General features: G+C 43.3%; 1 protein-coding gene across 4 annotated transcripts in view; it reads left to right on the top strand.

Annotated features, from left to right (window-relative positions):
- STAMBP (STAM binding protein) overlaps positions 1-9,989 on the top strand; it is a 110,411-nt gene extending 100,422 nt beyond the window's left edge. For all 4 annotated transcript variants that reach the window (XM_078666725.1, XM_078666723.1, XM_078666726.1 and 1 more), the window contains 3 exons: positions 2,022-2,134; positions 6,731-6,830; positions 8,308-9,989. In XM_078666725.1, coding sequence (XP_078522851.1) covers positions 2,022-2,134; positions 6,731-6,830; positions 8,308-8,364 — 270 coding nt within the window. In that variant the 3' untranslated portion in view covers positions 8,365-9,989. The remainder of the gene's footprint in view (positions 1-2,021; positions 2,135-6,730; positions 6,831-8,307) is intronic.
- The last annotated feature ends 3,246 nt before the right edge of the window (positions 9,990-13,235 follow it).

Below are 13,235 nucleotides of genomic sequence, written 5' to 3'. Positions count from 1 at the left end.
TGCGGTACGTTCACCGGACGGGGAGGGAGGGAGTCTAAGGGAGGGTCAGGGTGAGAGTGGGCCTGAATAAAGGCCACAATGAAATTACGGCAAGAAGTGCCGAGTGACGCTCTTAACCCTTTGCGTGCTGGTGACGGAACCACTCCGTCACCAGCCACGGACGCACTGTGCTAATGACGGAGTGGTTCCGTCACGGCCCGGCCGCCGCCGCTGCGCGGCATCAATTCCGCGCCTGCGCTGAGCGTTCTATTGAGCGGGCGGGGCCGTCACGGAACCACTCCGTCACAAGCACAGCGCGCTTGTGGCTCGTGACGGAGTGGTTCCGTCACGAGCATGGCGGCGCCGCGCGCCCCCACAACCCCCCAGGGCCGCGGCGGAATTACCGCCGCACCCAAGGGGTTAAAAGACATTATTTCTCTTTTCGGTTTTGTTATTTTGGGTTGTTGTGTGGGAAACATACTAGCGCTCCTTTAGCTGTAGGTTTCCACCCTTAACTACTAGGACAAGGATCGTTCATTCATTGGGACGGATAACAAAGATAGGTAATCTGTGCCCAATAAAGAGTAGGGGATAAAACACAATGAAAAGACTGGTCATTATTTTATTCACTTCTTATCTCCCGTTTAAAAAAAAAAAAAATCTTTTTCCCTTCACTTCTATTATGTGCCTCCAACTCACTTGAAAGGGGAAAGGAGAGCGAAAGAGGGCAACGAGGAAAATATAGGAGCCTCTATGCTAATAGTTAGTCTCCCCACTATAAGACCCCCTCACTTCTTTATAGCTTGGGTATTTCCCCTTTCCCTCACTCCAGATGTGGTTAAGGATACTATACTAACCCAGTTATCTTAAAACCTGAGATACTTACCGAAACTTTCTTCTCTTCCCGAGACTCCTGGAGACACCCTCCTGGAAGAAGATAACCCTAGAAGAAAAGAAGAGAAGGCGTAACCTAAAGGAAGAAAACCAAGACTTTAAGTGACAAACTTAATCTATCTACCCCATCCCCCAAATAAAGTATGCCAAGATTGAGAAGCACATTAAGCCTCCTCAATTCTTTTTCTGCCCATCCCTCCCACACTGGGTATTTGCTAGGATACCTAATCTTGCAAGGGACGCGCTAACTGGGAAGAATAAAGTTAATAGCACACCTGCTTCATACAATTTAACCAGTACAAAAGACCCTGAACAACAGACATTTAAGTCTCATACAAGAGAACATAAAGAAGAGACTACAAGAGCTCTGAATCAGCCCCCCTTGCACTATTAAACCCCTATAATGAAGCGTGCTACCGAGTGTGGGTGAGGAGCTGCGTCGTTTTTTAAGAAATCTTTTCTCTGTTAGTATTCACCAGATAATATTCAAATAACAGACTAACGTGTCATTCTCATGTATAAGATCAAGTGCATAAACAGAAACATTAGGAGCTTGTACTTAGCTCCTTCTTGGAAAACAGCTTCTCCTGATTTTGATTTGAAATTGCCTTGCCTTGGAAATTGCCTTGCCATGGAAGAGGTATGGCGCAGCGGCCAGGGTGCCTGACTCCGGACCACAGGATTCACGGTTCGATCTCTGGCTCCGGCGGCAGGTTAACCCAGCACCATGTGTCTCTGGGCAATAGCTTTCTTAATCTTCCCAACGGTCCCCAGCGCCAGGACACCTCCGTTGGAGGTAGCTGTGTGCTTTACAAATGCTGGCATTTACTTTTACATTTGGCAAAGACAGAAATCTCAAGCTTTCTCGTGCCTGGTGTGAACAACTCTCCTAGACTAGAGATATGCAGTTAGCGCCTGTAATATGAAAGTACCTCATCCAGCATATTTAGTTATTCAGGAAGTCCTGCATTTGGTAAGGGGGTAAAGCAAAACTAAACTTACCTGAAGGTAAAGTAAAAAAAAGAACCTTTGTACGAGCTGCTAGCACCTGACAAATTGAGACCACACCACAGACATTTACATGCAGTTGAATTGAACCTCTTGCACTGCTTTTTTACATCATCTCATTTTGTTTTATCCTTACTTAGACACATCCGACGCAAACAGCATTTCTCTCCAGTGTGGATCTGCACACCCACTGCTCATACCAGATGATGCTGGCTGAGTCAGTTGCTATTGTCTGTTCCCCAAAGTACCAAGAGTAAGTACAGATATTCCAGATACCTGTTGTCTGACATACTAGGCTACTGCTTGTATTGGTTACTCATTGGAATAATGTCAAATTATCTGGCAAGTTCTTCCAGGCCTTCAGGTTGACATTATTTCGAATTTAGTCTGATTTTTGTTTCTTCTCAGAGTGGAACTAAGATGTTTTAATTGCCATGAAGTGTTGGGCCAACAAGTTATGGACGGAATGCTGAATAAATCAAACATTCATCCCCTAGTCAAGAGATCTGGGTTAAATCCATTGTTCTGTTGCTCAATACACTACCCCATTTTGGACGCAGCTATATGCAAATCAGCCTTGACCTGGCTCTTCATGGGAACAGTCCAGCCCGAACTGCCAAGCCGGGTCCTCCCTGGACCGGAAACAAGCATCCTGGCTAGGTCGAAACTGGGGTGGCGTAGTGAGCAAAAGAACAATGGATTCAACCCAGATCTCTTAACTGGGGTGAATGTTTGATTTATTCAGCATTCCATCCATCATTTGTTGAAGCAGCATTTTTCGCCCTAAGTGGGATGGGTTCGCCTGGACGTGGGCCCCTTTCTCGCTGTGCCACTGAAGTCAAGTTAGCCTGGCTGATAAGGGGTGATACCCCGAAACCGTTCCTAGAATGTTTGTTTCTGGTCCAGGGAGGGCATGCATATGATCTGATTATAAATACTCTTTTTAGTGAGAATATGATAAATATTTTTATGCGACTTGCATTTTGAATCAAAACAATCCTATTCATCAATGTAGCTAGCTGTTGTAATCTTGCACAGGTTAGCTCTTTCTGTTAATTTATTTTTCATAACTCTTAAATTGTCAAAGTAATTAAATTAGACATTACATCTTATATGTATACGTGATAGGTTTAAAAAACGGCAACGATTATACTGACATTTCTCTTTACTCAGCTATAAGGTGTTCTCTGAAAATGTTACACCCATGTTTCTGTTAAGTGAGGTAAAGTCTTATGGTTTCCTTTAATATTGATGCAAAAATAGTGTTGGGGGGAGTCCTAATGTAGTCTCTGTTACCACTCACATAGGTAAAGTATTATCTTTATAGAAGAATGGATGCTGCTGAATTAAAGTTTTCTCGTTTGATCTTTGGAATCTGTGTCTGAGTCCCTTTTGGACTTTAACAAAGACTCTATGACGGACATTTAATGTAGGTTCACAAGCATAAAAAGCATAAAAGCTATACGGGTGTCAGGCATATTGTCTCATCCTGAGAGATGATAGTCTGATTTTCAGACTAAGTATTTATAAACCATAAAGAATATGGTTTATTAATTCATGCATTGTAGACTTGACAGTCACACCTGTGAGTTTCACTGTAAGAAGTTACAGAAACTATAAGTACTTTTTAATCCACATATATACATAGTTTAGTTCCCAGAATAGAATGTTATATAAATGTAGGGTTGACCCACCCGTACTCTGAAAGAGGCTGTAGTGACCCCTTTGCTAAAAAGGAAATGAGAGATTGATCCAGCTAATTTTCAAAGCGTAGTCCTATTTCCAACCTCCTTTAGCTGACTAAAGTCCCAAACAAAATGTAAAAGCTCAATTTGAGTTTTATCGTGGATAACAAGATCTTTAATAATTACCAAACCGTTTTCAGGGCACTTTATGGCTCTGATTCGGTCACCGCAGTCATTCTCAATGATCTTCATACTCTGATGTCTAGTCAAGATCGTCTTGGACCTGTCTGCGAATGTTGAGACCGTCAACAACAACATTCTAATCTAGATGTTGGCTGATAGTGGAGGTAAAGACTCTGCATTTACTTGGTTTGAGTCTTGTTTGTGAAACACGCACAAGCAATTTTACTTAAGACCTGTACTTAGAGTGGGTCCTGAGGTGTACTGTTCCACAGAATGTGTTATTTTTTCTTCTGTTTAACATCTGTATGCTCCCTAATGAGTTTGCTAAAATCTTGGAATATCCTTTTTACAATCATGAAGATGGTTCTCAGCTGATTGTGAAAGTTATTCCAGCTACTCTGGAAGATAGAAGTGCTTTTGGCTTATGTTTGTTTGGATTAGAGATGTAGATGTGCTCCAACCCTCATAAGTTGAAAACTGAAATGATGGTGTTTGGTGCTCCTCTTTTCTTCTGACTGAACGATACCAGTCCAGACGCATTAGAGACTTGCCTTCCCCATTCATTTAAAGTTAAGAATCTGGGTCTTTTGATGGATCAAACATCTGCAGTTTTGAGCTTTAGCTTTTTCGACTTATTCATTTTCCACTTACACTTAATCAAGAAGATCTTTAGTTATCAGAATTTTCCCCAAAAGGGTTGGGCGATGGTCATTTCACAGCTTGACTGTGTAAATAGTTCATACCTAGAAGTGACACATTTTCTCGTATCCAAGAAGCAAAGTCTTCAGAGTACACTCTTCTGGGCATTATGCGGAATCCGCTCCTGAGATCATGTGCCTCTGCATGCAAAAATATTCACTGGTTGCCAGTTTTGAGAACCGATTCTGTTCAAGCTGGTTTTAGGAGCACATAGTGGCGTTTGGGACAAGGGACCTTCCTTTCTTCAGAGGGGCTTTAATAGATATCTTACGACGGATAGCAAATGTCCACTAATACAGTTGCACTACAAGTGGACAATCCATCTTTTGGGCACTTGACTTTTTGATATCCGCGAGGTTGAGCAGTCAAGCCCTACATTAGGGTTTAAAAACACTGGTACAGCATGACACAGTAAAAGGCATTCTATAAACTCAATGACCAGCCATTGCTGTAACATCAAAGAATACCAACAGGTAAGTGAAAAGAACAATTCAAATTATGTACACTTGAAAAACCAGAAGGCACATAATTCTGCAACCTAGATAAGGTTTCAAATATTTGTGTGGTCTTTAAACAAAATTGAGTGGTATGGCCAGTGTTATCCTACATGGCCATGTTAATCAGCTTTCGGCTATATTTTGGTCACCTTGAGTGTTCGTAAATTAGATCTCAGGCAACAGGGGAGAGGTAGAAAACAAAAAAATACAATTTGGCATGTTATATATGAAATGTCTCATCCTTCATTTAGATTCATCAGTCAATTAGACCATGTACAGAACTTCATGTAGTTGTTGGTAAACTTCTGTTCATAAAGTGCAGGCCAGTTTCTCTCACATTTTGATCACTCCAACAAGGTGTGCAAGAAATCCATACATTGAAGGGAAACAACCAGCAAACCTTCTCTACCTGCCAAATGTCTGCCAAGTGCTGGTGTGAAATCTTTCCTCGAACTCTAGAGTGGACAAGTTGTTGGCTCAAGCGGGGCAGTACCTAACCAACTTTTGAGGCCCAAAGGTTAAGCCGAAGCAAATCAAAGTTTTACTTTGTTCAACATTTGAAGTTCACTGTCAGGGAGAAAGGTGTTTTGTCCCTTTTAACTTTTTCTATTGCTTAATCCTGGTGCTTTTGATGATCTAGGCTATTTTGAACTGGATTATGGGCTCAGACTGGTTCAGCCTGAGGGCCACTGTTGCTAGAATAAGGAGGTGGGGCTTCACTGAGTTGGAGTAGACATTCTGAACAATAGAAGATAAAGTAGGAACCTCATTCTGACCAGCAGGTCTCAGCAGTTTCAAGAAGGAGTTCAGAGCTGGGGACATTCAGACTGTCCTGTCTACTGTGGGTAAAGGACAGTCAGCAAGCACTTTCCACACTCTAACTCACATGCTGACACTTGGGAGCACAGAACACCAGTCACGAGGAAATGAATTGACCTTCTGAGATGGAAGGCAAAATAGCAGTTTCACACAAAACTGTAGGTAAAAAAGGCCCTACACTTGAAGCAGACTTCCTGCCACCACCAGTCACACCTAAGCCTGTTAAGAGGGGCAATAACCACTATAGCTATAGCTGGTGTACGCTTTGTGTTTACCTGTTTCTACAGAGCTAGATTTTGAAAGGGAGATGCTCCACAACAAAGGTCGACAACATTCACTGAGCTTGCAGCTGTCCAAATAAACTAGAGGGGAAACAAATTGGGCAGTTAAGAAAAAATCTACATGGCAGCTCTGCTTTATAATTCCATTAAAAAAAACTCTGACAGAAGGAGAGAAAAGGAGCTTGTTGAAAATTATGGTCAGGGACTGGGGTTTAACATAGTTTCCCCATTGGCAGACAAGGAATTTTCTAAGCGTGACAATGTATATACTTCCAACAATGGAGATGGAAGTTTAATCTGGCTGTCCCTGGTAAAATGAAAGAAAAATATATCCTGAGAATATGACGAAAATGAAGCGCTAACTGCTGCTAGATGAGGCGAGGTAAGATCCTGGCTGTATCTGACTGAAATGAGGGTTGTCTCGCTGTACTTGAAATGTATTTGTGGCAGAGCCAGCTTTGCTGGGTGCATAGATGTGATTAATGGGTTATATATATACTTTGCCTAGGAAATAGAAGAAAAGTTACCGAGATTGTATGGGTGCAGGTGCTGTTGTGCTTGATGAGAAGGCCATGACGTTTATGCCTTGGCGTTTGAAGGTGACAACAAAACCAGGTGTTGATCTTAAGAAGAATTGTTTCCCAACTAAGTTGCTAAGATATCTATATTTTTGTTACCCCTTTAGAACAGGGTTTTTTAAGTTGACTGACCATGGGATGGAGGAGATTTCATCGTGTAGACAGAAAGGCTTCCACCCTCACTGCAAAGATCCACCACTCTTCAGTGTGAGTATTCGTATGAAGAGGCCATGAAGCATGTATGTTATGAACACTTTTACACTTAGCCACCTGGGAATGATGGTAGAAGGTGAGCAAGAGGCAGGACGAATGACCAACATGTAAACAAGAGCAGAGAAAGACAAACACTGAAATGATTTAAACAGTATTGTGAACTCGGTTATAGAATTACAGGTTTTACTGTGTTTCTGACATGACTTCTCTACTCCTAGCATAATGTACAAAAATGAGTTTGACCTGAACATTATAGTGTATGGTTGCACTTGCACTCGTTTTTGGGGACCAGGACTTCTTTTTTTTATTGGACCTTGGCCCCGATCAAGAGAGCAAGACAAAAATGGAGAAAGGAGGCGTACAGAAAGATTCGAAAACACTAACAAAGGCAGAAAACAGGAATGAAAAAGTGCCTGTAAGATAGAGAGTGGAATTGTAGGTAGGTGTAATCAAAACTAGGCAGCCTTGGTATTCGCCCATCCTTTTTTGTGGCAGCACTGGCAGCTAGGAAAATCTTTGGGGGTTGCATTTATTTATGTATTTATTTATTTTACAAATTAAGCACTAGTGGTCTTGCTTGCCTTTGAGAGCACCCCTTCTCTGTTCGTACCCTGAGGAACCCTTCCGTGTGAACCGTTGGTACAGGAACAGTGGGGGCAAAAAAATAAAACGAAACACACTTGCCTTGAGATGCGACGTCCTCCTCCACCAGTCGTCTCTCTTCCAGGCAGGCTCCAACGCGAAACCCAGCCAACTCGCCGAACCAATCCTGGCGCTGCTCTCACCAGCATGAGAGCAGAGCCAAGATTGAAGGGAGCAGCCCCACTCGGCGCTCTCAAGAGCACTGAAGGCCTGCGCTTTCTCTGACCCAGCTGTCTACGACCGGTAGGTTAAAGAAGTTTAAAATGCACATGTCTGGCTGGCCGTCCCAAGATGGTCAGCCAAAGAGACATACCCATTTTAAAGCACACCGCTCCCTGTTGCCACTTGGTAGCATTGGCTTCACTCAGTTCAGGACGTGCCGGTTGCTGAAAAATAAAATGGTAATAAATACACTTTATTACCATTTTATTTTTCATCTCTGGCCTGGGGCTTTCCTTTGTGGGGCGATGCTCCTCCACTCAAACGGAGGAGCCGCCCCTGCCCTCAACATACACCGTGCCAGATGTGCACCTGGCAAGTCTTAATGCACTGTGCTCCTTCCCACATTTTCACTTGACTCTGTGTGCCTGCCACAAGCACACCCCATATCTAATAAGCATTTGCATTGTGCTCCGTCTGGTATTTCCTGCAAGCACATGCTTTGTGTCTTGGCAGTGTTCACTTCCAGCAAGCAAATACCCTATATTTTAGTCCACTTGTAGAGGGTCTGACTGTGAAGGTCTTGCGTTATGTGTCTATAACCTCGTGTTCTCTTCTTTTTGTTTCTCCCCACCCTACCTTGGCTCCCGCATCTTCTCTCTCTTTGCAGGCCAGCAGCCACATCACTGTTGTCGAGCGTGATATCACGGTCATGGATCTACGATGAGACCTGACACCGGGCGACTCTGTTTGCGGTTGAAATTGTACAAAAATACCACAAAATGACTTACCCTCAGACATGACTTGGGCTCAGCACCCATTTCTGCGGCACACAAATGCCGCTCCCAATTGGATGATCCTAATTAGGATATTGTGAGGGTTTCTGCAGGCTTCACTTTAGGAATCTCTTCAGCGACATTTAACTTAAATTAATATATTGTTGTTTTTCTAATTTAACAAATATGTAGATTTCAAATGTCGAGATTTTTTTCTAATTGAGAATCTTCAAGAATTAACATCTTCATGTTTCTGTTATGCCTGGTACCATCTTGCTAACGTCCATATAGAATGGAGTGTTCCCAAAACACATGCTTTTCAATGTCTGAACTTTATTGGAAGAGAGATCCTTGCCTACTCTGGACGCCTGTGAAGGATGGGAGCACTTGTCTCAACCAAATGCTGGTACGTGCCTTTGGGACATCTGTCTACGATCATCTGTCATTGTCATAATCATTTCCATAGATTAATTTATACTAGTACCTTGACATACTATCCTGCAGTACACAGGTTATGGTACATCTTCTAAGCAGAATAGCTGGAAAGTGACAAACACTGGTCAGTCGAAATCCACCTGTACTGGTGGCCAGTACAAGTTCAACTTCATGAAGGTGCTATACGTACTACACCCACTTTTCTTCCTCTAAGAAAGTTTTCATGAAGTTATTCAAACACATTTCAGTAGCGAGTGGGTAGGAATTGGGGTCAACATGTTTGTTCCTTGTGCTAGCGAGGAAGCAAAGTTTCATTTTTTTGTTTGCATGCCCCATGAAGCAGGTAGGTCTGTCAGAGGTCTGTGGACTGGAAAATTCTTCTTGATGGACCTTTTCAACATTCCAGAAAACACACTTCTCTACGTATACGAAGCTTATGGGCGGAGAGTTGTGAATGGAAACGACACGTTTATTTTTCTGCAAAAAATACTGTTTATACCAAGATCTCATAAGAGGGCCTGGTTCAAACTGTGCACATTGTATAAGCTTGCTGTGTGGCCTTTAAATATAAAATTACCTTCTAGGCTAGTGTTTGCATTGCTTAGAAATCCCAATGGCTGTCACTCATTATTTCTCTAGTGGAACTCAGATTGATGAGGAAGGCCTGTAAACATTCTGCCATCAGAACACCATGCACAAGTGCAACAAATGGGAACTGCAAGTTTCCTTAGAGGTGTATGTCACTGCGTGTGTTCCTGCTCAGTGCACCACTTCCCATAAGCTGGAGGACCATCGATGGCCTTGACATTTTTTAGCAGGTACCTGCTAATATGTGTGCTTCACCCTAAAGAACCTTCATGAACTGTTTTGGTGTTCCTCCCTAGGCTGATTTTGTATCATCACAGTATTTGAGGCCGGAGACCTTGTAAATGTGTTGTCATTCTGGGGTTCCTGTTTACGTCTTCGCATTGATCACATGCAGGGGCAGTGTCTTAAAAAAATAACTTTTGTACTAGCATTGCCCACTGTGGGGTACAAAACGTAGAAAATCTTACCCACCATTGTTGAGATTACTGTTAAACAACCAGTTAGTGCTTTTTCTTTTGCTTTAATAAAAAGAATTAAAAAAAGTACATGAAAACTTGCTGTAGACCATCCTGTCTTTATTCAGTATGTGTCTTAGGGACAGCAACCAGATCACTCGATACAGGTGGAACCTGGTTTCTCAGAGGACACTATTGCAATTCTTGTGTGTTGCTGGGTTCCATTGCCTCCGCTTTGGGGAATATAAATTTGAGGAGCAAGAGAACAAACCAGAAAAATTGCACACAGCTTTCAGTCATCTGGTCTTTCCTTTGTGCTGCTACTCCCTCATGTTCTTTAATGTATCCACTTGACAATGGAAGGCTTCTGTTGCATGCCCTTTAGGTCTTGTTTCAATTTCTTTTTCAGTTTTTTTAGAAAAGTGTTTTTTTCATGTTTTACTTAATCACATTTTTTATGGTCCATCTTTTGGTGTTCCAGCGTGTGCACATTTGCTTACCTTTAACTATACCACAGTTTGTGAGTGACATTTTTGTCCTAGCTGCCTTTACTGGTGCCAGCATTAACAACTTGAGGTGTATGCGCCTGCAAGCGGCTCCATCAGCCTGTGTGTGACAACTGTAGAGCATTCCTTTTCTGGCCTTCTTAGTTGAATACATTCTGAAATTCAGTGCCATCAGGAGAGTGGACTTTGTTCTTTAATGCTGGATGATATCCTTAGTGACATGGCATCTATACCACCAGTATAATTGAGAAGGATGTGAGTCATAATCTATCTGTATGGTTTGTGAAAGGCCTTTGGTAGCCTTTTGTGTATGAGATCATTTTTTTCGTGCATTCAGTTGTCCGCAATTGGAAGACATTAAAATCGGACGTTATTCTTTTGGCTGTTACATTGAGCATTGTTGCTGGTTGGTTCACAATACTGTGATGAAAGGAGGTTACCTCGTTCTCGTCAAAATTCACTTGCTACGAGGTAAAGATCCCCTGGAGATAGATCACCACATGGGTCCTAATGCTTCAGAATTGGTGCATTCCCAATTTGACTGGATTCCAGCAAAATCTATCTGAATGAATCATGTTATCATGATCCATCTGAATGCATCATGTTATAATTTTCTCCCATAGCGCATTAGCAAGTAGAGAGTCACAGATGTCTTCATTCTTTTTTTATAAATCTTTTATTATAGGTTTTTAAAGAATTCAACAAGAACAACAGTGCAGACAGCAGAACATACCAGAGCTTGACAAGTCCAGTAATTTACAACCTACACAATGTGCCATGTCCGGATAATGCATTCTAAGAGGAGTCCAAGCCTCCCCCAGTACTTGGCATTGCATAGGGAGTGTCTGCCTCAACCCCTTCAGAAAAGTCAAGGAATGTTGTATGCACTTCAGTACTGAGACACATGCAGGTTTGCCTCCAACCCCCTTAAGAAAGAGCGAACCAAAGTGTTGAGGTTTTGAAAGGAGGATGGTTGTTGTAGGGAAATTGACATTTTGGGGTGAGTATAAAAAGCAAGGAAGGATGACCATTTTCAATCGATGCACTTTGACCTATAATGTTCAGGAGGTGGTAGAGCTCCCCAGGACCGGTGTGTCATGTGGGGAAATGCATCATTTTATCCCAAATAACTCTCAGGCCAGAGGTAACTCCAAACACTTTGAGTATCCATTGTGTCCTAAGTATACTAGGGGAGGGATGTTAGGTTAACCGTAGATCATCAGCATAAAGTGAAAGCCTCTCCCCTGCCTATCAGTAAAGCAGCATCCCAGCAACTAGGCATCACAGGACAATTAACAGGCTAGCAGGTCCATTATGACGGCAAAAAGAGCCGGGACAAAGGGACCTGTCTAGTGCCACTCTGAATGGGAGGATTGAACCCCCATTGACTTTCATCTTCTCTGTCGGGAATGTGTAGAGTGTCTGGACCTGGCAACTAAACCAGGGGACAAAGGCCAACCTTGTCAACAGTGAATGACAGAAAAGTCAGAGCTATTCCACTCTAGCCAGTGTGATGTTCAGCCTTCACAGGCAGTGGCATGTGCTGCACATTGGCATAAAGGTGTTCTTGTCGGAATGCACCAGTAAACATATAACCCCTGCCAATCTATTGGCCAATGTACGGGCAAGGATCTTGGCCTCCGTGCTATCAGAAAGATAGGTGAGTATATGTTGCAGACTTGTGAAGGCTTACACTCTTTAGGTACCACTAAAACAATGCCTCCCCTTAGATGTCACAGTAAGGAACCCATTTGGTACACCTCTTCATAGCCAGGGGAAGGTGTGGTGCAAGGAGCGAGGAGCCCACAGAGCGTGAAGTATTAATCAGTCGGTTTTCTCTGAGCCACTAAGTGTTAAGCCACCACATGCTCCTGCAGTATGGTGGCAATGAAACATTCCACTGGGAAATGATCAGAAAGGCCCTATCTGAGGATGTGCACTGGGGCTCGCTCCCTGCTGTCCATGGAGGGCACCATTATGTAATCTATGGAGATGGCCGAGCGATGCTGTGATGAGTAATTAATAAATAATCTAGCCTCCTTGTTGCACTGGAGCCAAGCATCCAGCACAATTGTCCACCCTCTCCAGTCACCCTGTCCTGATATGAGTCGCTTCCTAAGCTGTCTGCATGACTGTCACAAGGGCCACCAACCCCCTTGAACATCCACTGTACTGTTATGCTGGGAGTGACTTCTTAGGCTACCAGTAGGTCTGCGGCGAATACTGATCAGCCAGAGACCAGTGGGAGGCCGGGAATCCATCTGTGCTGCACCATCCACCATGGCATCCGCCCACTCCTGTAAGACTTTCAGATGGATGGAGATGGCAGTGCTAATGACCTCTCTGGCCAGGTCCATTATAAAATGTAAGTCTCTGCCTAATACTGTACAACCCCGAGGGTACTGAGCCAGATAGGTGGTGAGCAGTGCTAAGGTATCTACCAAACCGGGCAGAATGTAGATCCTCAGCAGGCACCTCTCATGGCCCTCTAGAAGGCCGCTCACACTCATATATCAGCAGACCAGGTCCAAACTAGTCCCCATGACCATCAGAGGAAAGGACTTCAATAGCAAAATGGTTACTCTTCTTCTAGAGACAGAGGTGAAACCAGTATGATAGGCCTTCATGTACCCGTATCAATGCAAAACCCGCTCGGGGTGCCCCACAAAATTGTCTCTTGAAAAAGAAGGATGCCAGGGGCCTGGCGCTTCCCATATTGCGTCACTGGACTGCGCCTAATCTTATTATTCAAGCCGTTCCTGTTCCAGGAAATTATTCGGGCCAGGAAAGTCCTCATCTGCAGGATCCACTTATGGTGTATTTGTGGTCATGGTTTAG

Source organism: Lissotriton helveticus, chromosome 11, assembly GCF_964261635.1.
Source record: "Lissotriton helveticus chromosome 11, aLisHel1.1, whole genome shotgun sequence".
Taxonomy (NCBI): domain Eukaryota; kingdom Metazoa; phylum Chordata; class Amphibia; order Caudata; family Salamandridae; genus Lissotriton; species Lissotriton helveticus.
This window is presented reverse-complemented; position numbering and strand designations above follow the sequence as displayed.